General features: G+C 39.2%; 1 protein-coding gene across 1 annotated transcript in view; it reads left to right on the forward strand.

The window, feature by feature from the left end:
• eif2b3 (eukaryotic translation initiation factor 2B, subunit 3 gamma) overlaps positions 1-23,002 on the forward strand; it is a 92,382-nt gene that overhangs the window by 38,116 nt on the left and 31,264 nt on the right. The window contains exons 6-7 of the mRNA XM_052011240.1: positions 9,635-9,724; positions 16,392-16,519. Coding sequence (XP_051867200.1) covers positions 9,635-9,724; positions 16,392-16,519 — 218 coding nt within the window. The remainder of the gene's footprint in view (positions 1-9,634; positions 9,725-16,391; positions 16,520-23,002) is intronic.

A 23,002-nucleotide genomic window follows, 5' to 3' on the forward strand; every position in this document is an offset into this window, starting at 1 on the left:
GGCAGAGCAGGCTTGACGGGCCAGATGGCCGACTCCTGCTCCTATTTCTTATGTTCCTATGGCACCGCTGTTGGTTCAGGATGTTCTATGTGGCTGAGAAACTCTCCTCTGATATTACCATAAATTACCTGCTACCCATGCCAACTGCTGCATATCTTTGAGGAGTATTTGCAATGTCTTCATCTGGTTATGATACCCTGTACACCTTTATCTTCTCAATGCATGCAGTATCAAAATTATTCAAAAAGCAGAGTACAGCAGATGCTGGAAATCTGAAATAAAGACAGAAAATGCTGGAAATACTCAGGCAGGTCTGTCAGCATTTGTGGAATGAAATGAAAACAGGAGTTGCTGCCAATCTTCTGTCCTCATTCATCTCTATCTATTTGCTTCCCCTTCAGATACAGCAGCAGCAACTAACAAGCTGTCACCACCTTCAGCCGTTATTATAATCTTTTGTATCAATTTGTCTTAGTCTCTGCCCTTTCACAGACATTCCCTTTTGTTCTCCCCATCCCTCACCCTTCTCTGCAGCTTAAGATTTTCAGTTTCTCACTTTTAGTTCTGATGCAATATCACTAGCCCGAAACATTAACCCTGTTTCTCCTTCTACAGATGCTGCCTGACCTGTTGAGTATATCCAGCATTTTCTCATTTTAACTTTGAGATTATTGTTTGCATGTTAACTTGCCAGTATCACACACTACTCTACTTTTAACTCCCTTATTCCCTAACTTTTTTGTAAGTTCTACGTCACCTTTTGTCAATTCCTTATCACCCAAGTTAAGGTATTTGGATGCATCTCGAACCAATTTTAAGAATGCACCAGCAAATAGTCAAAGTAAGGATAAATAATGAAATGAAATTGAAGGACCTCTGTCTGAATGCATGCACTATTTGCGACATGGTAAGTAGGTTGATTGCACAAATAGAAATTAGTGGGTTCGATCTGATAGCCATTACAGAGATGTGGTTGTGGTTGCTAAGTGAACAAAGCTGAGAACTAAATATCCAGGGGTATTTGACATTTCGGCAGCATAGGCAGAAACGAAGAAAGAGGTAGTGTTGATTTATAATAAAGGATGAGGTCACTGCAGTGATAAGCAATGATAGTGGTTCAAAAGCTCAAATGCAGAAACTGTTTGGGAGGAGATAAGAAATAGTAAAAAGTAAGAAGTCACGGGTAGGAGGGGTATACATTCTTTCAAGAGTAGCAATATTGCAGAGCAGAGGAAATATCAAGAATTTATGGGGGCTTGTAAGAAATGTCCTGCAAAATTTTTGAGTGATTTTAATTATATAGATTTGTACAAAACAATTGGCGGCATTAGGCTTAAGGATGAATTCATGGAGTGCAATCTTGATGTTTTCTTAGAACAAAATGTTGTGGTACCCAGCAGGGAGCAGTCTATTTTAGATCTGGCATTGTGCAGTAAGACAGGATTGAACAGTGATGTCATAATAAAGGATATGTTGGGGAAAAAATAGTCATGACATAATTGAATTTCATATTCACTTTAAGGGTAAGAAACCTGGGTCTTAAATTAGTATTCATAATTTAAAAAGTGCAGCTATAAAGATCTGAGGACAGAATTAGCTAAGTGAACTGGGCAAATAAATTACAAAGTAAGATGATGGATTAGCTGTAACAATCATTGAAAAAGACATTTCATAAATCTCATTGAAGGTATATTCCAGTTGAGAAAGAGAGGTTCTATGCGAAAGATGACAAATTTACTGGAGTCCTTTGAGGATATAAAAATGGGGTGCATTAAGGGGAGCCAGTAGATGTGGTGAGTTTACATTTCCAGAAGACATTTGATAAGATGCTACATGTAAAGTTACTGTACAAGAGTGCATGGGGTTGAGGGTAATATATTAGATGGGTTTGGCTAACTGACAGAAAACAGACTTGGGATAAATTTGTTTGTTTTTGGATTGGCAATAAGTTACTAGTGGGGTGTCACAGGGATCATTACTGGGGCCTCAACTATTTATAATCTATATGAATGACTCGGATGAATGGACTGAGTGTAGTGATATCAAAAGGGGTGGCTTAGCAAGTTCTGAGGACAACACAAAGGGATACGGATAGGTTAAGTGAGCAGACTGGTTTGGCAGATGAAGCATAATGTAGGAGAATATGAGATTATTCACTTGTAAGAGAGAAAAACAAATTATTATTTAAATAGAGTGCGACTACAGAGCTTCATGATACAAAGGGATCTGGACATCCTAGTGCATGTAGCACAAAAAACTAGCATGTAGGTAAATTAAGTAATTAGGAAGGCTAACAGAATGTTGGAGCAACACACACAAAATGCTGGAGGAACTCAGCGGGTCAGGCAATATCTGTGGAGAGAAATAGACAGTCGGCGTTTTGGGTCGAGACCCTTCTAGACCCAAAACGCCGACTGTCTATTTCTCTCCATAGGTGCTACTTGACCTGCTGAGTTCCTCCAACATTTTGTGCGTGTTGCTCCAGATTCCAGGATCTGCAGAATCTCGTGTCTCCATCTTAAAAGAATGTTGGCTTCTGTTGCAATGAGTTTGAAGTATGAAAGTAGGGAGGCTTAGAGATATCTTTGCAGGGCGCAGATGAAACTGCATTTGGAGTACTGCATATACAGTAGTTTTAGTCTCTGTATTGAAGAAGAATGTACTTGAGGGCGTGCAGAGAAGGTTCATTAGGTTGATTCCTGGGATGAGGGGGATGAAACATGAAGAAGGTTTGAGCACGTTGAGCATTTACTCAGTGAAATTGAAAACAATGGGAGACAATCTAACTGAAACATAAGATTCTGACAGGAACAGAAAATGCTGTTCAACTTTCTCTTTCCACAGATAACCCTGACCTGCTGAGTATTTCCACTGTTTTCTGCTTTTGTTTCAGATTTCCAGCATCTGCAAATTACTTTTCATTTTCAGGTATTGGCAGAATGGCTGCTGAGAGATGTTTCCCCTGATAGCATTATCTAGCATAGTTTCAGAATAAATAGTTGCCTATTTAAGAAGGAGATTAAGAGGAATTTCTTCTCTCGGCAGTCTGGAGTTCTCCACTCCAGAGACCTGTGGAGGCACAGTCAATGAATATATTTAAGGCAGAGATTCACAGGTGTTTAAACTGCATGGCAGTTAAGGGGTTTGGGAAAAGAGAGGGAAAGTGGTGTTGAGGAAAAGGTTGGATCACTGAGTGCTGGAGCAGGCTTGAGGTCCATTTGGTCTAATCCTATTCCTACTTCTTATGTTCTCCTATTCATGGGTACAAAAAGTAATTAAAGGCTAATTAAATGGCAGCCTATGCCTTAAAAGAATTCCTTTCAGTAGATCTTTGGTAGTGTATAGGTTTAAGGTGAGAGATGAACAGTTTAGAGGAAATGTGCAAGGCAAGTTTATTACACAGAGTGGTAGGTGCCTGGAACGTGCTGCCTGGGGAGGTGATAGAAGCAGATACAATAGCAACATTTAAGAGGCATTTAGACAGACACATGAACAGGCATGGAGTAGAAGGATATGGACCATGTGTAGGCAGATGGGATTAGTTAGATTGGCATCATGGTCAGTGCAGACAAGGTGGACTGAAGGATTTATTCCTGTACTGTTCTATTTCTATTTCTGTATGTTCTATTTATTCTTTACCTCACCTTGCCTATGTAGAGGTGTTTAAAATGATAAGGTGATTAAACATACTGAAGATAGAGAAACTGCTTCACACAGAAGCCAGAACAAGACACTGCAATTTTAAAATCTAAGCTATATCATGCAGGAGTGAAATAGAGAAGCACAATTACATTGGTAGCAGAATTAGGGAACAAGGAGTTGAAGACCTAGAGTAGGGATAAAGAGAATACATATATTGGGATGATGTGACAAATTGTAATGGGCCCTTGACTTTTCACCACAGGTGTAAATGATTTGGGCAAAGTCTGTGAAGGACACCCAGTTAGCCACATGGAACCCTATATCATTTGAAAACTGGAAGATTCAAATTGATAAGTTTTTATTAGTTAAGGACATTAAGAACTGTGAATCTAAAGGTGAGGTCCTACATTGCCAGCTGTACTTTGAAAAACATGATGCAGTCTAATCATTGCCGAAATAGAGGTATGGGATCATAATTAATGAAATTTGTTCTGCATTTTTGTTAGGATAAAATGTCTTTTTAATACTTCCTATCAGATCTGGCAAGCAGCTTCTTCACTACCTTGAAGCTAATTTTAGTATGAAGGTTCATTAAAAAGTGAGTTTAAAAAGCATAACTACTTTTATGGGATCTCAGGTACAGTGTAAATTCAGCACATACATTACACATATGGGGAAGGAAGACAACAGAGGCAGAAACAAGATGTGGTATGTTAAATGCTACAACATTTAGGAATGAAATTTAAATTTTGTTGTACAGGTTGTTAAATTTATAACTTCAATGATCATTAAGAGTTCATAGTATCACTCTTTTCATTATTATTAGCTTTAAATTTGATCTTGGTGGGATACCATTGCTAGTCACTGTTATATCTATTCTAGAAAGAGTAACTTTAATGTGATACTGAGCTTACTGTCCATTAATAACCTCTCTGAAAAATAAGAATACACCAGAGTTCTTATAATTTAGAGGGTTATGCACTCACTGTTTGCAAGTCATAATTGGATTTCAGTTGATGGCAAATACCTAGTTAAACACACGTCTAGAATCAGTTATCCAATACGCACTGCTGCACGATTTTCTTCCTGAAAACTGGATCTTGCTATTTGGCTCACTATTCAAGTACATTGAATGGCATGAAGATGTAAACTAAAATCGCCAGAGAAAGAGAGGCATATCCATTTCACTCCAAGTAGGCCTTTAACATACTGTGTACATCTTAATTAACCAGAGGCTCATCCTTTCAGCTTTTAATTTTTGCTAGAGATATAAAAAAATTAATTATATTTTTTAACTTTTTCTACCTCAATCTAATTTTTTCCTGATCTGTTTTGGCATTGAATTCGTTCTTCAAATTTGCACTTCCCAATTCAGATATTTTGCTGTTCATTAACAGCGCTTCAATTGGATTAGTTACATACATACATAAAACATAGAAAACTACAGCACAGGAACAGGCCCTTCAACCTACAATGTCTGTGCTGACTATGATGCCTGGTTAAACTGCATATCTGCCTGCAAGTGGTCAATATTCCTCAATTCCCTGCTTGTTCATGTGCCTGTCTAAATGCCTCTTTAAACCTTGCTGTTGTATCTGCTTTCACCGCCTCCCATGACAGCTCATACCAAGCACCTACCTCTCTGGATAAAAACAAAACTTGCCACGTAAATCTCTTTTAAACTTCCCCCTCTCACCTTAAAGCTATGCCCTCTAGTATTTCCATCCTAGGATAAAGACTCTATCTACCCCGTCTATGCCTCTCATAATTTTATGTACTATGATCAAGTCGCTCCTAAGCTCCAGAGAAAACAGTCCATGTTTGTCTAACCTTTCCTTATGGCTAATACTGTCTAATCCAGGCAACATCCTGGTGAGCCTCTTCTGCAATCACCTTCAGAACTAATGGGTATTTTTTTTAAGAAAACTACCACCTGTGATTTTAAACTTGTATACCTCATGGAGCTCATTCCTGGCTGGAGCTTATGACCTATAAACCTATCTTATCACTTAAGAAATGAAAAAGAAAATTTAAATCTGACAATATATAATTCTTTTGTTTCTGATACATCTTTTAATTATTTTAAATGTAAACCTTTGCCAAATACAGTAGGTGCACTAGGCACCACAGCAAAACAATAGAAATTGAGTGGTCACACAGTATACTTGGATCAAAGAACAGATGTTTTGCTGGAAAGGTTTATCAATGTTTGTTAGAAACATGGATTCCACATGCTTGATTGTACACGTTATTCATCAGAGTATGTATAAAATGATGCAGTAAAGGAATGCAGAGTTTGCTTCTCCAGTAAGTAAAATGTTTTTCCTCATGTCATTCGAGAGCTTCAACCCTTAACTTTAGTTTCAAAAGAATTTTAGTTTCAAACTCATTGGTAGAAATATTTATTTATCTTTGTCTTCCTTTGAGACAAACACTCATACTTATTTTTACCAAAAAGTTTGAAACTAAGATTCTTTTCAAATTAAACTTAAGGGTTGAAGCCCTTGAACGTCTTGGTTGATGACCGATTTCAGGTTTGGTTTTAGTTATTTTAATTTTTCAGCTATTTTACTAGCTTCCATGCATCACCTTCATATTGCATACATAAAGTACAAACTCCTCAATAAGATTACATCAAAAACGAACTTCCAGACCTGCTGACATTGACAGCTGAGAAGTTTGTATTGCTTCTCATGCTAGGTAATGGATTACTTCTCCTCATTGCCCCTGGCCCGGACAGCTTGGTTGAGGTCCAGGAGCTTCCCATATGGGAACTATACAATTGTCTCCAATGCACAGCACCATAAGCCACTATGTCACTTTGATATTTTCATCAAAGTTTTTTATGAAATTGTTTCTTAAAGTCATTTTGATATAAAGGTTTAAATAAACATACAAAGTATACTCCAGTGTCCTGTTCCAATTCCAGTTTTGCACATTACAAACCCAAAATAAATAATATCACAGCAAGATCTTAGAAATATACAATAGATCTGGATGGATGGAAAATCAAAATGTCAGGTGAAAAACTTTAACAGAACAAAAATAAGCACTGCATTATACAATGTGGCTGAAGATTGTAGTTCTTTCAACAGTCTGGTGAAGCTGATCCTTTTTTTCACCCTTTATGTATCCTTCATACACATTAAGATTTACTGTTGGTTTTCTGGTCCCTAGAGTTAAGTTATCATAGATTCATACCACCATAAGCCACTTTGTCCATGCCCACCTTTTTGCCCATCTGCACTAATAACATTTGTCCGCATTAGGATGATATCCTTTTATGCCTTGCGTATTTAAGTGTCTGTTTAAATGCCTGTTGAATGTAATAATTGTGTGTGATTCCACCACCTCTTCTGGCAGTGCATTCCAGACATCAGCCACTTTTTGTGTAAAAATAAAACTTATCATCTTTCTAGCTCCTTCCTCTCACCCAAAATCTATGTCCTCTTCTATTTGATACCCTTAATGTGAGGAAAAAATGGTTTTATCCATCTACCCTCTCTGTGCCTCTCATAATGTTATACAGTGGCATGCAAAAGTTTGGGCACCCCTGGTCAAAAATTCTGTTACTGTGAATAGCTAAGGGAGTAAAAGGTGACCTGATTTCCAAAAGGCAATAAAGTTAAAGGTGGCACATTTCTTTAATATTTTAAGCGAGATTACTTTTTTATTTCCATCTTTTACAGTTTCAAAATAACAAAAAAGGAAAAGGGCCCGAAGCAAAAGTTTGGGCACCCTGCATGGTCAGTACTTAGTAACACCCCCTTTGGCAAGTAGCACAGCTTGTAAACGCTTTCTGTAGCCAGCTAAGAGTCTTTCAATTCTTGTTTGGGGGATTTTTGCCCATTCTTCCTTGCAAAAGTCTTCTAGTTCTGTGAGATTCTTGGAGCGTCTTGCATGCACTGTTCTTATGAGGTCTGTCCACAGATTTTTGATGATGTTTAGGTCGGGGGACTGTGAGGGCCACGGCAAAACCTTCAGCTTGTGCCTCTTGAGGTAGTCCATTGTGGATTTTGAGGTGTGTTTAGGATTGTTATCCTGTTGTAGAAGCCATCCTCTTTTCATCTTCAGCTTTTTTTTTACAGGCAGTGTGATGTTTGCTTCCAGAATTTGCTGGTATTTAATTGAATTCATTCTTCCCTCTACCAGTGAAATGTTCCCCGTGCCACTGGCTGCAACACAAACCCAAAGCATGATCGATCCACCCCCGTGCTTAACAGTTGGAGAGGTGTTCTTTTCATGAAATTCTGCACCCTTTTTTCTCCAAACATACCTTTGCTCATTGCGGCCAAAAAGTTCTATTTTAACTTCATCAGTCCACAGGACTTGTTTCCAAAATGCATCAGGCTTGTTTAGATGTTCCTTTGCAAACTTCTGAAGCTGAATTTTGTGGTGAGGACGCAGGAAAGGTCTTCTTCTGATGACTCTTCCATGAAGGTTATATTTATGCAGGTGTCGCTGCACAGTAGAACAGTGCACCACCACTCCAGAGTCTGCTTAATCTTCCTGAAGGTCTTTTGCAGTGAAATGGGGGTTTTGATTTGCCTTTCTAGCAATCCTACGAGCAGTTCTCTCGGAAGGTTTTCTTGGTCTTCCAGACCTCAACTTGACCTCCACTGTTCCTGTTAACTGTCATTTCTTAATTACATTACGAACTGAGGAAATGGCTACCTGAAAACACTTTGCTATCTTCTTATAGCCTTCTCCTGCTTTGTGGGCATCATTTATTTTAATTTTCAGAGTGCTAGGCAGCTGCTTAGAGGAGCCCATGGCTACTGATTGTTGGGACAAGGTTTAAGGAGTCAGGGTATTTATAAAGCCTTGAAATTTGCATCACCTGGCCTTTCCTAAGGATGACTGTGAACAAGCCATAGCCCTAACAAGCTAATGAAGGTCTGAGACCTTGGTAAAAGTTATCTGAGAGCTCAAATCTCTTGGGGTGCCCAAACTTTTGCATGGTGCTCCTTTCCTTTCTTCACTCCAAAATTGTACAAATCAAAAATAATACACTATTTTTGCTTAAAATGTTGAAAAGAATGTTTCATCTTTAATTTTATGACTTTTGGAGATCAGTTCATCTTCTACTCACTTAGCTATTCACAGTAACAGAAATTTTGACCAGGGGTGCCCAAACTTTTGCATGCCACTGTATACTTCTCTCAGGTCAGTCCTCAGCCTCCTTTGTTCCAGGGAAATCAAGCCCAGACTATCCAATTTCTCCTCATAACTAAAGTCCTCCAATCCAGGTAACATCCTGGTGAATCTCCTCTGTACTCTCTCTAGTGCAAACACATCCTTACTATAGCATTGCAACCAGAACTGCACACAATATTCCCAAGTTTGGCCTAACCAGTGTTTTATAAAGTTGCAACATAATGTCCCAACTCTTATTTTCTATTCCCTGACCTATGAAGGCAAACAAGCCATATGCCTTCTTCACCACCTTATCAGCCAGTGTTGCCACTTTCAAATGCTGAGTTTGCTGCTTTTTTTATTATTATAAACCTGGATTTGGGTGTGCAGGGTAAAATTCCCAAATTAGAGGGTGAAATGAAACAAAGCTTGGAAATATGATCAATAGGGAACAGGGAGAAGAACAGCAATAGACTGAGTGTATTCAAAACTTTTGCAGTCTTCCAAGTACTTGGTATCACCATGTGGTGCCATAAAACCAAGTGATGGGGAAAGAAATCTTCCTTGGGGAAGTGTTATTCTATATCCCCAGACTAAGTGGTTCTTCTATGTTGCAGAATGATTAAATGTGCCTTTTTAATAAAGTATTACAATGTTATACCAAAATATTACTGCAATGGCATTATTAAAATTGCAGCCTACTGTTTAAATGGTTCCTGGTAAATAGTCCTGCCAGTGAGGATGAAGCAGCAGGATCAAAAGTTTAATTTTGGGCTGATATTTAGCTATGGAACCATGCTGCAATGAGGTGACAAGGAATGCTTCAAAAGCAAAGTAATTGCTGTTTTTTTTCCAGATATCCTAGGATGCACATAAAAACAGCACTTGTGGATGCCCATCTGTATTGCATGAAAAAATGGATTCTGGATTTCCTTGTGGAAAACAAGTAAGAAATTATGGTACCATTATTTCATAAATAGCTCTTGAGTGCTCTTGTAGAAATTAGTTATAAATTTCCTTAGCATTTAATAGTGCTCATAATAGCAAGCTGTAAAATGTTACTGGTGAGGATTAGGGACAGGAAATAGATTTTTACATGTAAAATTTAGAATTAATTACCAAAAATTTGAATCATTTGCATAGGGTTTATTGTGGTGAGAAATTGTTCATGCTTAATCATTAGATTGTGGCATCTCTGAGGCATTCTGAGCTAACCTGACAGATTGGTAATATCTTCAATTTAATATTATATTAATAGATTAAAAAGCTGATTTGATTTTTTAATATTGACCCTAAAATCAATTAGCTTGGTTCGGTAAGAGCTGTTTCACCTTCAATTTGAAATTTGCAGGACAAAAATGCAAAATCAAAGGTGACACTTTTGAACAGTACTGAGGAGGGATTCCTGAACTCTGAAATGTTGCCCAAGTTGCACCAATATCCTGTCGGTCTATCTCAGTAGATGTAACAGACTTCCAAAATGAACAGCCAAAACACATTGGCGTCTGCATTGCTTATTAACATAAATTTCTGAAATTTTCAATTAAGTGAAGGCCCCTGGAAGTCCAGAGAGTTAAAGGACCTGTCATTGACAAGCATCTTCAGCTATCAATGAAGATTATTCTCACTCACTGCTAATAACCAGAATTCTTTTGTTTAATAAGCAAGGGACACATTGATTCTGAGACCTCTGTGGGCACCTGACCACGTGCCTGGAAGCATGATTATATGTTTATTTTCAGATGAACAAAGTTGTATAGTAAGTTCTCACTATGAAAACTGTAATCATTTTGATGTGTACATTACGTCTGTTAGTTTCCAATTGATGCTCTTGGTAATATTTTAGTTCTGCCAAGCAGAGTGCATGAGGCCAAATTTGTGATACTTCATTAGATGATGACTTTGCCATGATGTTAGGAGAGTAAAAGCTTTTGAAAATAGTATTTGAGATGTGCACATAAAGTAGAGCAAATGGTAATGCTAAAACAAGGAGAATATCAGATAGAAAACTTGAAAAGTCTTGCATTCTCACTTTACTGCAGATAAATCCAAGCCATTTGAAAATGTTCTTTCGATTGGTTGGAACAGATTAATATTGATACAGATGGCAGAGGCTTCATAGAGTCTAAAGAAAGAACTTGCATTTGGATCATGCCTTTCACTCTCAGGCAATTCCAATGTGCTTCACAGCAAAAATACTGATGAAGTTTAGTCACTTTTAATGTAAAAGTGTGTCAAGAACAGATGTTTTGCTATGATGCAAGTGGTAGTTTGTTTCAATCTTGTGTGCTTGTGCACTGCTGTGCAGAAGTTGGAAATACGCTAGAGGTCAGATGCTCGTGCACCAGACCTTGCTATCCATCCCTGGACTCAGTGACATGTCTGGGCGCATTCTGTAAGTTGCTGAGCCTGGGGGCTGAAAGCACTTGGTATCTGGCCCCTCTGCTTTGTGCCAAATATTTAGTGCAGCTCCATTTATTTGAATGGGCTTGCCAAACTTCTTTTAAAAAGTAAGATCAGCTAAGTTTCTTGATTATTTTTCTTCACAGTATCTTTGTTTTAATTAAAAATATTTTCATGTCTTTTGAATATATATCATTTATTGTTTTAATTTTTTCAACTTTTTCCAAATGTCCCTGCTCATCATTTGGAAACACTGACATAGCCGTCTGACAACAGGGATAGAGAGTGGAGTCGTGGTCCCTGGTAACTAGCTGCCAGTTGTGATTAGCTAACTTGTGGCTATAGGGACAGTGGAGGCGATAACCCTGAGTGGCAGGCCAGGGTCAGTGTTATCTGGTACATCTTCCCTGCACCTTGTGCAAGAAGTTTTTTTGCAGTGCTCTTTGAAGCTCAATTACATTAAATGAAATATTGTGTACACAAGGCAATCCCTTGATGGAATAATCTGTGTACACGTTAAACTTGAGCTATGTCCACCTTACATTGAGACATTCAAATTTCCACGTCACACTTGAAGAACAAAAGAATGAAAATGAGAGAAAATAATACTCTTAATAAAAATAGAGGTGGCTGAAAATAATCAGCAGGTCAGGTAGCATCCATGAAAAGAGAAGCAGTTCAAATTTGGGTTGAAGACTCTTCATCAGAATGGTCTGATAAGGGACGTCAACCTGATATGCAAACTCTGCTTTTCTTTCCACTGATGCTGCCTGTGTTTGCAGCATTCTCTGTTTTTATTTCAGGTTTCCAATGTCTACAGTGGTTTGATATTTGAAAATAATTTCCTGCTGGTTTCATAAAAGCATTCCTAACAACAGAATGATTGATCTTAAATCTTAGATTTGCCACATTCGCAAAGCTTGAAAGGAAGTGATTGCAGTGAGCTTTTCATTTACATCAGAGTTGTGTATTATGTGGTATAATACCCATGTCCTTGGATCTTGCGTGTTACTTACAGTGGGCTGGTAACTTTATAAAGTCTAAGGACAGGGAAGGCCTGCTTTGCTCAATGGGTCTGTCTCTTCTTGAGTAATCTTGATACTTACCTGCTCCTATATCCTTCAACCCTCCTTTCCCCATAAATTCATGTAGCTACTCTTCACTGTGGTACTTTTATTGTGTAATTTCAGGATTATGGAATGAATATTTTGCCAGTCCCAAAGAGTTTGTAAGAAGGAGATTTAACTGCCTGTACCCTTTCCCAAATAAATGTAATGAAAATGGAATTGTATTACCACCAGAACTGTAAAGAGTTGAGACAGAATACAAGAGAATACTGTGAAATTCTATTTAATTTTTTTTAACGTGTATACTATTTTCTCAAACATGTTTACTTAGGCCTACAAAAGGGTTTCTGTTTCATCGAAACTATCCAGTAAGGTATCTTTCCAAGTTTTCATTTTGCTGTTAATGTAAAATTGTACAGAAATAAACTTAACTATACAAATGTTTATATAAATTCCAAGATTTTAGTAACAATAAAAGCAGTCAGAATGAAATATCTCTTTAATAAGACCAAACATACGCTATGCAGATGGCCAGTAGGTATTCATGGTCTAAACTGGAACCTCTCTTTGAAATTTTATTATTTCTTAAAATGCATCTTTCAGGCAGCTGTATTTGGACCACTTGGAACAGTATCTGATTTTGCCAGGTTCTTCTGGGTTTAAGGGGCATGCCAAAGAACCCAACAGTTGTGATAAAGGGGGGCTCAAGGAAAAGCCAAGAGTTTAGTCAGGACCTTACTTTAATGTAAATCTAGCAGGGACAGCTAGTAAGGAGCACATGTACCTTAGAACAAACTGGCATGCATATGACAAAAATATGCATACAAGTTACTGAGGAGATCTTGGGAATCTTTCACTTTCACTCATAATAATGGCCCATGGTAAACCAACTTGTCTGGGAAGTTTATACATTATTGTTAGCTGCCCATTTGTTCTTGTGGAGGAAAACCTAAGAAATGCTCTTGGTCTGATATATAGTATATCGTGGCAGTTGCAACAGAAAGGAAACATGTATTGCTATATAATACTAGGATATACTTTGTATTTTCCTATACATAGTATAATAACAATTTCTAGTGACTGGGCTATTGAGTGTTAAGAATTGAAAGCCAATACCTGTGCAAGATTAACATGAACATAATTACTTCTGACATCTCTGGGCCATAAGTTTTGAGGTCACTCATTTAATGCCCAATCTATGCTGAATTTGTTCATCTCCTTTGGACCACTGGAAAGTATGCAAGGTTCCTTTTTCTGTTGCAACACAGGGACAAGAAACTAAGGAGAAGATAGCAGTGGGACTTTTCTGTTGAATTGCATAGAAAAAACATGGCAGACAATTGATGTTATCAAAGAAAGACCGAACAAAAACTAGCAACAACAGAACAGCCGGCTTAATAATTTCAAAAGAAATGATAGGGGAGCATCCAGACTCTCAATTGCAGGAACTCAGCAATATTGTTGTTTGCCATAGGTAGGAAGTTAGACCCTGTCCTGTTGAATTAATCATTGCAGGGTGTTTGAATGATGCGAATGTTATCCAGCACATGTCAGTTTGTGTTTGAATGTTATTCAGGTCCTGCTGCATGAATTGAATACAAAAGTAGGGAGATTATGTTGCATTTATATAGGGCATTGTTGAGATAATGTTCAGATGTTTACTAGACTAATGCCTACAATAGGCAGGTTGTCTTAAGAGGAAAGTTGAACAGGCAAGGCAAGGCTTCTATCCACTGGAGTTTAGAAGAGTGAAAGGTGGATGTTTCATTTTATTGGGAGAATCTAGAACTAGGGGTCATTGTGTGAATTTAGTTGATTTTTCATTAAAATTAATGAGTGCTACAGATTGAGTAGAATCAAGTGCATTTTTTATATGCTAGGTATGCTTGTGCATGCAAGGCATTAAATGCACATTATATCTATGTATAATGGATGCCAGTGGTTGTTCGGAAAATGGTTGGTTACCATGCAAGAAGAATCAGTTACTGGGAAGCATTAAAATTGCATTCTTATGTTTAATGCAGTATTACAAAAATCGAGACAAATCCCATGTTGTCAATACCATGCAGGAGCATGGCAATATGACAATGATCATCAGAAATTTGCAGGTTTAGCTTCAGTGTTGAACCTGATGCAGAACGTGCTTCCTGCTACTATTATGAAGCGAGGGAAGGCACGGTAGTGTCGTGGTTAGCATAATCCTATTACAGCGCCAGCGACCTGGATTCAATTCCAACCGCTATCTGTAAGGAGTTTGTACATTCTCCCTGTGACTGTGTGGGTTTCCTCCGGGTGCTCCGGTTTCCTCCCACATTCCAAAGACGTATGGGTTAAGAAGTTGTGGGCATGCTACATTGGTGCCAGAAGTGTGGCGACACTTGCGGGCTGCCCCCGGAACACTACGCAAAAAGATGCATTTTACTGTGTGTTTCGATGTACATGTGACTAACAAAGAAATCTTTAAAATATCTTTGCACTTTCCCAAAAAGGATTGATCAATGTCAGAGTTAAGAATTAATTTAAATAAAATAGGTTGTGCCCTTCAGTTTATTTGCAGATTGTTGCTTTTATATCCGGTGATTGAAAAAGGTAAATGAGTAGCTGTGGCCTTCAACTTTCAATCACAAACAAGACAATCCTTGTTTCACTTAATTCTATAGCTTTTAAACCGGTCTTGCACATTAAATTTCTATTCCCCATTTTTGAAGCACTTCTTGGGTTTTTTTGCCCTCCAGTCTTGGCAAAGACTGTAAATGGTTGACATTTAGTTTGAGTCTTCTCAAAAGCTGTAAGGTAATTTTTGTCATCGTGATTTGCATTTGGTTTTACTTTACTGTATTCCTTCATTTCCACCAAAGGCTCATTGCTACTGTTTCTTCAACTAATGTGCATTCCTTATATCCAAATCTGCATCTTGAATAATGAATGATTATACTGGGACAGTTAACACTGGTGGGACTCTTGTGAGCTCAAGTCTCCAGGATATGAACAACCAATTTAGTTTACCACTTAAGAGTTGTAATGAGGATATGCTATGTTGTTAAGAGGTGAAAGTCTCCATATAAATGCAATTGAAATAGTATAGGAATGCCAGCTCTCTTGACACCTTCTGGTACATTCTTCTGGACCATGACCCCACCACTGAACATCAGGCCAATGACTCCCCATGTGCCACTAATCTCGTTTCCTCTGGAGATCTTCCCTCCATGGCCTCCAGCTTCATAGTCTCCCAACCATGCAGAGCACAAGTTCCATATCATGACTGAAATGGTAGATGCATCATTTCAGCCTGATCTTGTCACATAGAACTTATTTTTCTCTTCTTTCTCTCCTTATCCTCACCACCTTATCACAGAAATTCTCTCTATCCTACTTCACCTCTCCATTTTTTCTGCAATTTAAAGCATGTTTAGTTTCTAAATTTTCCTTGTTCTGGTGTAGCATCATTGATCTGAAATGTTAATCTACCACTAAGTACTTCCCGTATTTATGACAGTCTCAGTCCAAACATTGCTCATGATGAATGTGTCATTGGATACTAGAAAAGAATACAGAATGTTTTAATTAATGTTGCTCTTGTATGTCAGTCCAAATTAATGATCCTTTTATTCGAGTAACACTTGATTGTTTTTCTGATGCAAAAGTGAATTTAATTGTTACATTTTGTTAATAATCCTATATTTTGTGTTTAGATTTGTAGGGATAACTAATGCTGTATGTCATTTTTTTTAAGGATTACTTGAATACTTAGGAGCAGGTATAACTATAAGGGCCTTCAAGCCTCTCATCCTAATCAGAATGGAATAGGTTGATCCTACACTCCAAATCGACTTTTCTGTTCCATTCTGTTTATTTATTAACTGCTGAGAGGACACTGGTGAATTAATTTCAGTTAGAGTGCCACTGCAAGGTGTGAGAGAATGGCTGGGACTGGATCTTCCTGAGAGGAAGTATTTTACCATTATCATATTAATTTACATGGGGCAGCAGAAAGATAGAATGTTCTGTATAGGACTTTACATTGGGCACGCTACCTTTTAATTCCTTGCATGTAATCTCAGCACCCCAGAATACCATGAACATACACACTAACTCTGAAGAGCACTTTTATTTATTTGTAATGCATATGTTTTCTCTTCAAAGATCTTTCACGTCAATCCGAGGCGAATTGATTCCATATCTAGTCCGAAAGCAGTTCACTTCGTCTAATTCTGCTCAACTTTCTAAAGATGATGTAAATGAAGATCAGAAGAAAACCCCAAAACCTATAGGTAGGTTGTGTGGGCATTTCTCTGTAACAGCATGCTCTAAAATGTGAAATATTAAACAGGTTTTATCATTTTAGCGTGTTTAAGGAAAATAATATAAATAATAACACTGTAAGGGGTTATTTTCATTTTAAATATTGCATGCATTGCGAGAAAACCCTTCAGAGATTCCAGGAGAGCTTCAGAAATATAAGTCCTCTTCCTGAAAAAAAGCAAGTACAAAGTAAACATTATTGATGAATGAAGAGATGAAAAAAAAATTGAGGGTGAAAGACATCAGTTGTGGCGGAGCACAGTCAGAGCAAATGCAGAAAGGTAAGGGGAAGTCTATGAACATTTGGGGATGCGATGAGGAAGTATGAAATTAAATAACAATGGAATAAAATAGAGAAATATTCTCCATGAACCTAAATGTAAAGAAGGAAAATCAGGCTGGGAGTAGGGTCACTTAGGGATCAAAAAATCATTGCCAATAAATACACGGTGGCAGAGGTACTTTATGACTGCTTCACTATTTAGTAAGGATACCAATCAGATGGCTGTGATATCAAAGGATGAGCTTAGAAAGGGCATCACCCTAGTTAAACAAAAAGGGAAATACTAAATTTTATAATCAAACCCAATTAAAGTCTGGATTGATTACATCTGTGTATTTTAAAATTAATCTAGGGAAGAGAGAATAAAGGCACTATTAAATGTATTTGCTGGAGAAATGTGTATTACCAAAGGATTGGCAGATGGCTATGATAATGCTGATATTTAAGAATAAAATCAAACTTGTCTAGACCCAATCAATTTACATTGGAAGTAGGAAAAATAATAGAATCCCTTCATAAGAAGAAAACAAAATAAAAATCAGGAAACTAAATATATAATAATTTATAGCATGAATATTAGAAGGGAGGTTTTATTTTGCTACCCTAATTGAATTTTCTGAAATGGAAGTGATGGGTAACACCGCAGGTGTAGTTTCTCCAGACTTCAATAGAGTGTCACATAATGCTTTACCTTAAACTTGAATGTGTAGAGTTTGAAAGTTATGAACAGAATGGATAGCTAGTCGAAGTTCTAAAACGTGGTGGAGAAGTACTTCTGGTGCAAATTCATAACTTCATCACCTTCATCTGGGAAGAGGAGAGCATGCCAAGAGATTTCAGATATGCTGTAATTGTGATCATTATCAAGAAAAGGGAGCTGATGGTGGTATTTCGAGAGGGGACTTCCTGCTCTCTGCCATGGGGAAAGTAATCACCAGGATCTTCTCAACTGCCTCTTTTGAGAACACCCAGAGTTGCAATTTGAATTCCATTCACAAATAGACATGAAGTGACAAATACAGGAAAAATCATAATGCATGGCCACTATTAACCTTGCAAGAGCCTTCAAGTGTGTCAAACAAGAGAGATTATGGAAGATTCTTTTCTGATTTGACCAAACGGGCCCAGCAAGCCTTTGCCATCTCACCAACCCACAATCTTTCTGCAGTACTGCACCTGTTCTCCAACAAGTCTCAGCTGGAGCAAAGTTCATCAACAGGATGATCGAGATACTATTCAACCTTCACCTCCAGTCCAGAACCAAGGTCACTGAAGCCTTAATCATTGAAGCTTAATATTGATTCCTTTACTGAAATGGCCATGGGAATGGACCACTAAAAATGCAGAAGACAAAGGTCTTCTCCTAATGGCATAAACCCCCATACAAATCATTCCTAAAAATCAAGATCCATGATCAGACTGTGGAAAATGTGGATTGCTTTCCATGTTTCCATTTGCTGAAAGAAGAGGTTGATGATGAAATTCACCACGAACTTTAGTGTACCAGAACAGCCCATGACTGACTAAAGAAAAATGTTTAAAGTCAAGACTTCAGTCCAACCTCTATGTTCATGGTGACCCACTCTCCTATATGCCTTAGAGACATGGACAACCTGCAAAAGGCACTCCAAAACACTGAAGAAGTTTTCTCTGCAAAATCTTCCAAATCCACTGGCAAGATATATAAACCTCTTCCAAGCCAAAATCCCCAGCATTGAAGCTCTGATCATACTCAATGAGTTCTAATTCTCAGGACACCATTTGCCTACCTGATGCCATACTCAAAAAAACAAAGAACTCTCCTTCAGGCTCTGTCACAAGAGATTTCTGGAGAATAGAGAAATCCTTCACAAATATTATCAAAGCTTCCTTGAAAGTATATAATATCCTCATCCAATCATGGAAATCCTTAGGCAGTTCAAAATAGAGAAGCAGCATTCGGGAAGGCACAGAGTCTTGAGTCTTTACATATGCAGGCAAGGTACAAACAGTGAAAGGAGCACACAACATCCCAAGCATAACACTCACCACAGGAGACACCACTTTATTCCACCTGGGCAAAGTCTGTGGATGCCATCAACCACATTAGAACCCACACAACTTGGGGGGGGGGGGGTGGCAGGAGCAAATCATCTTAAGAATAATTGTTTAAGAATACTAAGGGTAGTCATTTGGTTTTACGTCAGAAAGCAGAGAATAAGGACTCGATTGGAAGATGGTGTGATATTGAGGAATCTTTAAAGGAGATGATACAATGGGAATTTCTCTGATAGGGTGAAATAATGTGGCCATTAAGGAGCAGCTGAACTCCTTTTTCTGTTTAATGTGTTGCTGTCGCCTCTCGCTCTGAGTCCCGTCTCAGTTTCACTTAGCAGGAGATGGGACTTGGAGTGAGAGGCGGAAGTTTCAAGCAGGTAAGTCTCAGGACTTGTTGAGTTTCACTTAGCAGGACCCTACATTTGCAAATTGTCAGCAAATAGCTGATTGGCTAATTAGCTAATTGACACAGCCAATAAAAAGAATTTAGGGTTGAGCAGAGTGGCCATTTTGGAGTGGGCATTGTAACAGTGGGCCAGTGTTGGAGTGGAGAGCTGAGGCTTTGGCGTGAAGAGGCGGAGTAAGTGGCCCAAGTTTGGAGAGTGAGAGCAGCTCTTCAGGAAAAAAAAAAGCTTTAGAGAGAAGGCATAGGTAAGAACAAGTAAGGGTTTCATTTTATTTTGTTCTTATCATTGATTCAGCTTTGGTTCAGGAGGCTACGGTGAGGTCTTTTTTTTCTTATTCCACATTTAGAGCAGTGAAATGACAGTCGGGGCAGTGGTATGCTCCCCTTGTAGGATGTGGAAAGTCAGGGAGCCCTCCAGTGTCCCTGATGACTACACTGCGAGAAGTTCCTCTGGCTGCAGTTCCTTACTGACTGTGTTAGGGAACCGGAGATGGATGAACTCCGGATCATTTAGGAAACTGAGGAGATGAGATGATAGACAGGAGTTACTTGGGGGGTGGGTGGGGTGGGAGAGGTGGGGAGAGGAGTGCTGTAGTGATAGGGAATTTATTGGTTAGGGGAGCAGATAGGAGATTCTGTGAATGAGAACGAGACTACCAGATGGTATGTTTCCTCCTAGGTGCCAGGGTCAGAGACGTCTCAGATCGAGTCCACAGCATTCTTAAGGGGGAGGGGGAGCAACCAGAAGTTGTGGTCCACATCGGTACCAATGACATAGACGAGGTCCTGCAATATGAGTTTAACATGTGGCCAAGGAGATGGTGCAGGAGGGAGGGCTTCAGATTTTTGGATCATTGGGCTCTCTTCCAGGGCAGGTGGGACCTGCACAAACAAGACGGTTTGCACCTGAGCTGGAGGGGGACCAATATCCTTACAGGCAGATTTGCTAGTGCTGCTCAGGGGGGTTTAAACAAGAGTTGCATGAGGGTGGGAACCAGAGTGGCAGAGCAACAAGTGGAGTGGCTGTGGGGAAAGTAGATGTTACGCCTTCAAGCAAAGACAGAAATCGACTGGTTGATGAGCATGGTGGGAATAATGTTCTGAGATGCATCTATTTCAATGCAAGGAGTATTGTACATAAGGCAGATGAACTTAGAGCGTGGATCAGCACGTGGAATTGTAGTCATTAGTGAGACTTGGTTGCAGGAGGGCAGGACTGGCAACTCAATGTTCTGGGGTTCCAATGTTTTAGACATGATAGAGAGGGAAGTGCTAAAGGGGGAGGGGTGGCATTACTCATCAGGGAAAATGTCCCAGCAGTGCTCAGAGAGGACGTACTGGAGAGCTCATCCAGTGAGGCAATATGAGTGGAACTGAGGAATAAGAAAGGGATGACCACATTAATGGGACTATATTATAGACCTCCCAATACTCAGTGGGATTTAGAGGAACAAATTTGTAGAGAGATAGCAGACAGTTGCAAGAAATATAAGGTTGTGATAGTAGGTGATATTAAGTTTCCACATATTGACTGGGACTCCCATACTGTAAAGGGATTGGATGGGATAGATTTTGTCAAGTATGTTCAGGAAAGTTTCCTTAATCAATATGTAGAGGTCTCAACTAGAGAGAGCACGATACTCTTAGGGAACAAGACAGGGCAGGTGACAGAAGTGTGTGTAGGGGAACACTTTGGATCTAGTGATCATAATTCCATTAGTTTCAAGATAATTGTGGAGAAGGATAGGATGGTCCTCGGGTTGAAATTCTAAATTGGAGTAAGGCCAACTTTGATGCATCAGAAGGGATCCGGCAGGCGTAGATTGGGATAGGCTGTTTTCTGGCAAAGAACTGCTTGGTAAGTGGGAGGCTTTCAAAAGTGAAATATCAAGAGTACAGAATCTGTACATTCCTGTTAAAATAAAAAGCAAGGCTAACAAGTTTAGGGAACCTTGGTTATCGAGGGATATTGAAGCCCTGGTAAAGAAAAAGAAGGTGGCGCATATCAGGTATAGGCAGTAAGGATGAAATGAGGCACTTGAAGGGTATAAGAAATGCAAGAGAACACTTGGGAGAAATCAGGAGGGCAAAAAGAGGACATGTGGTTGCTCTGGCAGACAAGGTGAAAGAGAATTCCAAGGGTTTCTATTAGCTATATTAAGAACAAAAGGGTAACATGGGACAAATTTGGTCCTCTTGAAGATCACCATGGTCATCTATGCATGGAGCTAAAAGAGATAGGGGAGATCTTAAATGAATTTTTTTTGCATCCATATTTACTCTGGAGACAGATACAGAAACTATAGAACCGAGGCAAAAGAATAGTGAGGTCATGGACCGTATTCGGATTACAGAAGAGGAGCTGCTGACTTTCTTGAGGTGAATGAAGGTGGATAAATCCCCACGGCCTGACAAGGTGTCCCCTCAGACCTTGTGGGAGGCTAGTGCAGAAATTGCAGGGGTCCTGGCAGAGATATTTAAAACATCTTTAGCCACAGGTGTGGTGCCAGAGGACTGGAGGTCAGCTAATGTTGTTCAAGAAAGGCTCTAAGAATAAGCATGGAAATTATAGGCTGGTGAGCCTGATATCAGTTGTGGGTAAATTATTGGAAGGTATTCCAAGGGACAGTATATACAAATATTTGGAAAGACCGGGCCTGATTAGGGATAGTCAACATGGCTTTGTGCGTGGTAGGTCAAGTCTAACCAATCTTATAGAGCTTATCGAGGAGGTTACCAAGAAGGTCGATGAGGGAAGGGTGGTGGGCATTGTCTACGTTGACTTGAGCAAGGCCTTTGACAGAGTCCAGCATGGGAGGCTGGTCCAGAAGGTTAAGTCCCTTGGCATTCAGGATGAAGTAGTCAATTGGATTCAACGTTGGCTTGGCAGGAGAAGCCAGAGAGTGGTAGTAGATGGTTGTCTCTCTGACTGGAGGCCTATGACTAGTGGTGTGCCGCAGGGATCGGCGCTGGGTCCACTGTTGTTTATCATCTATTTTAATGATAATGTGGTAAACTAGATTAGCAAATTTGCAGATGATACCAAGATTGGGGGCGTAGTGGCCAGCAAGGAAGGCTATCAAAGCTTGTAGCATGATCTTGACCAGCTGGGAAAATGGGCTGAAAAATGGCAGATGGAATTTAATGTAGATAAATGTGAGGTGTTGCACTTTTGGAGGACAAACCAGGGTAAGACTTGCACAGTGAATGGTAGGGCACTGAGGTATGTGGTAGAACAAAGGGACCTGGGAATTAAGATCCATAATTCCTTGAAAGTGGTGTCACAGGTAGATAGGGTCATAAGGAGAGCTTTTGGCATTTTGGCCTTCATAATCGGGGCATTGAATACAGGAGTTGGGATTTTATGTTGAAGTTGTATAGGATGTTGGTGAGGCTGAATTTAGAGTATTGTGTGCAGTTCTGGTCACCTATCTACAGTAAAGATATCAATAAGCTTGAAAGAATGCAGAGTAAATTTACAAGGATATTGCTGGGACTTGAGGACCTGAGTTACAGGGATAGGTTGAATAGGTTAGGACTTCATTCCCTGGAGTGCAGGAGAATGAGAGGAGATCTTATAGACGTATACAAAATTATGAGGGGTGTAGATAGGGTGAATGCATGCAGGCTTTTTCCCCTGAGGTTGGGTGAGACTAGAACTAGAGAACATAGGTTTAGGGTGAAAGGTGAAATATTTAAGGGGAATCTGAGGGGAAACTTCTTCAC

This window comes from Pristis pectinata, chromosome 3, assembly GCF_009764475.1.
Source record: "Pristis pectinata isolate sPriPec2 chromosome 3, sPriPec2.1.pri, whole genome shotgun sequence".
NCBI classification, from domain to species: domain Eukaryota; kingdom Metazoa; phylum Chordata; class Chondrichthyes; order Rhinopristiformes; family Pristidae; genus Pristis; species Pristis pectinata.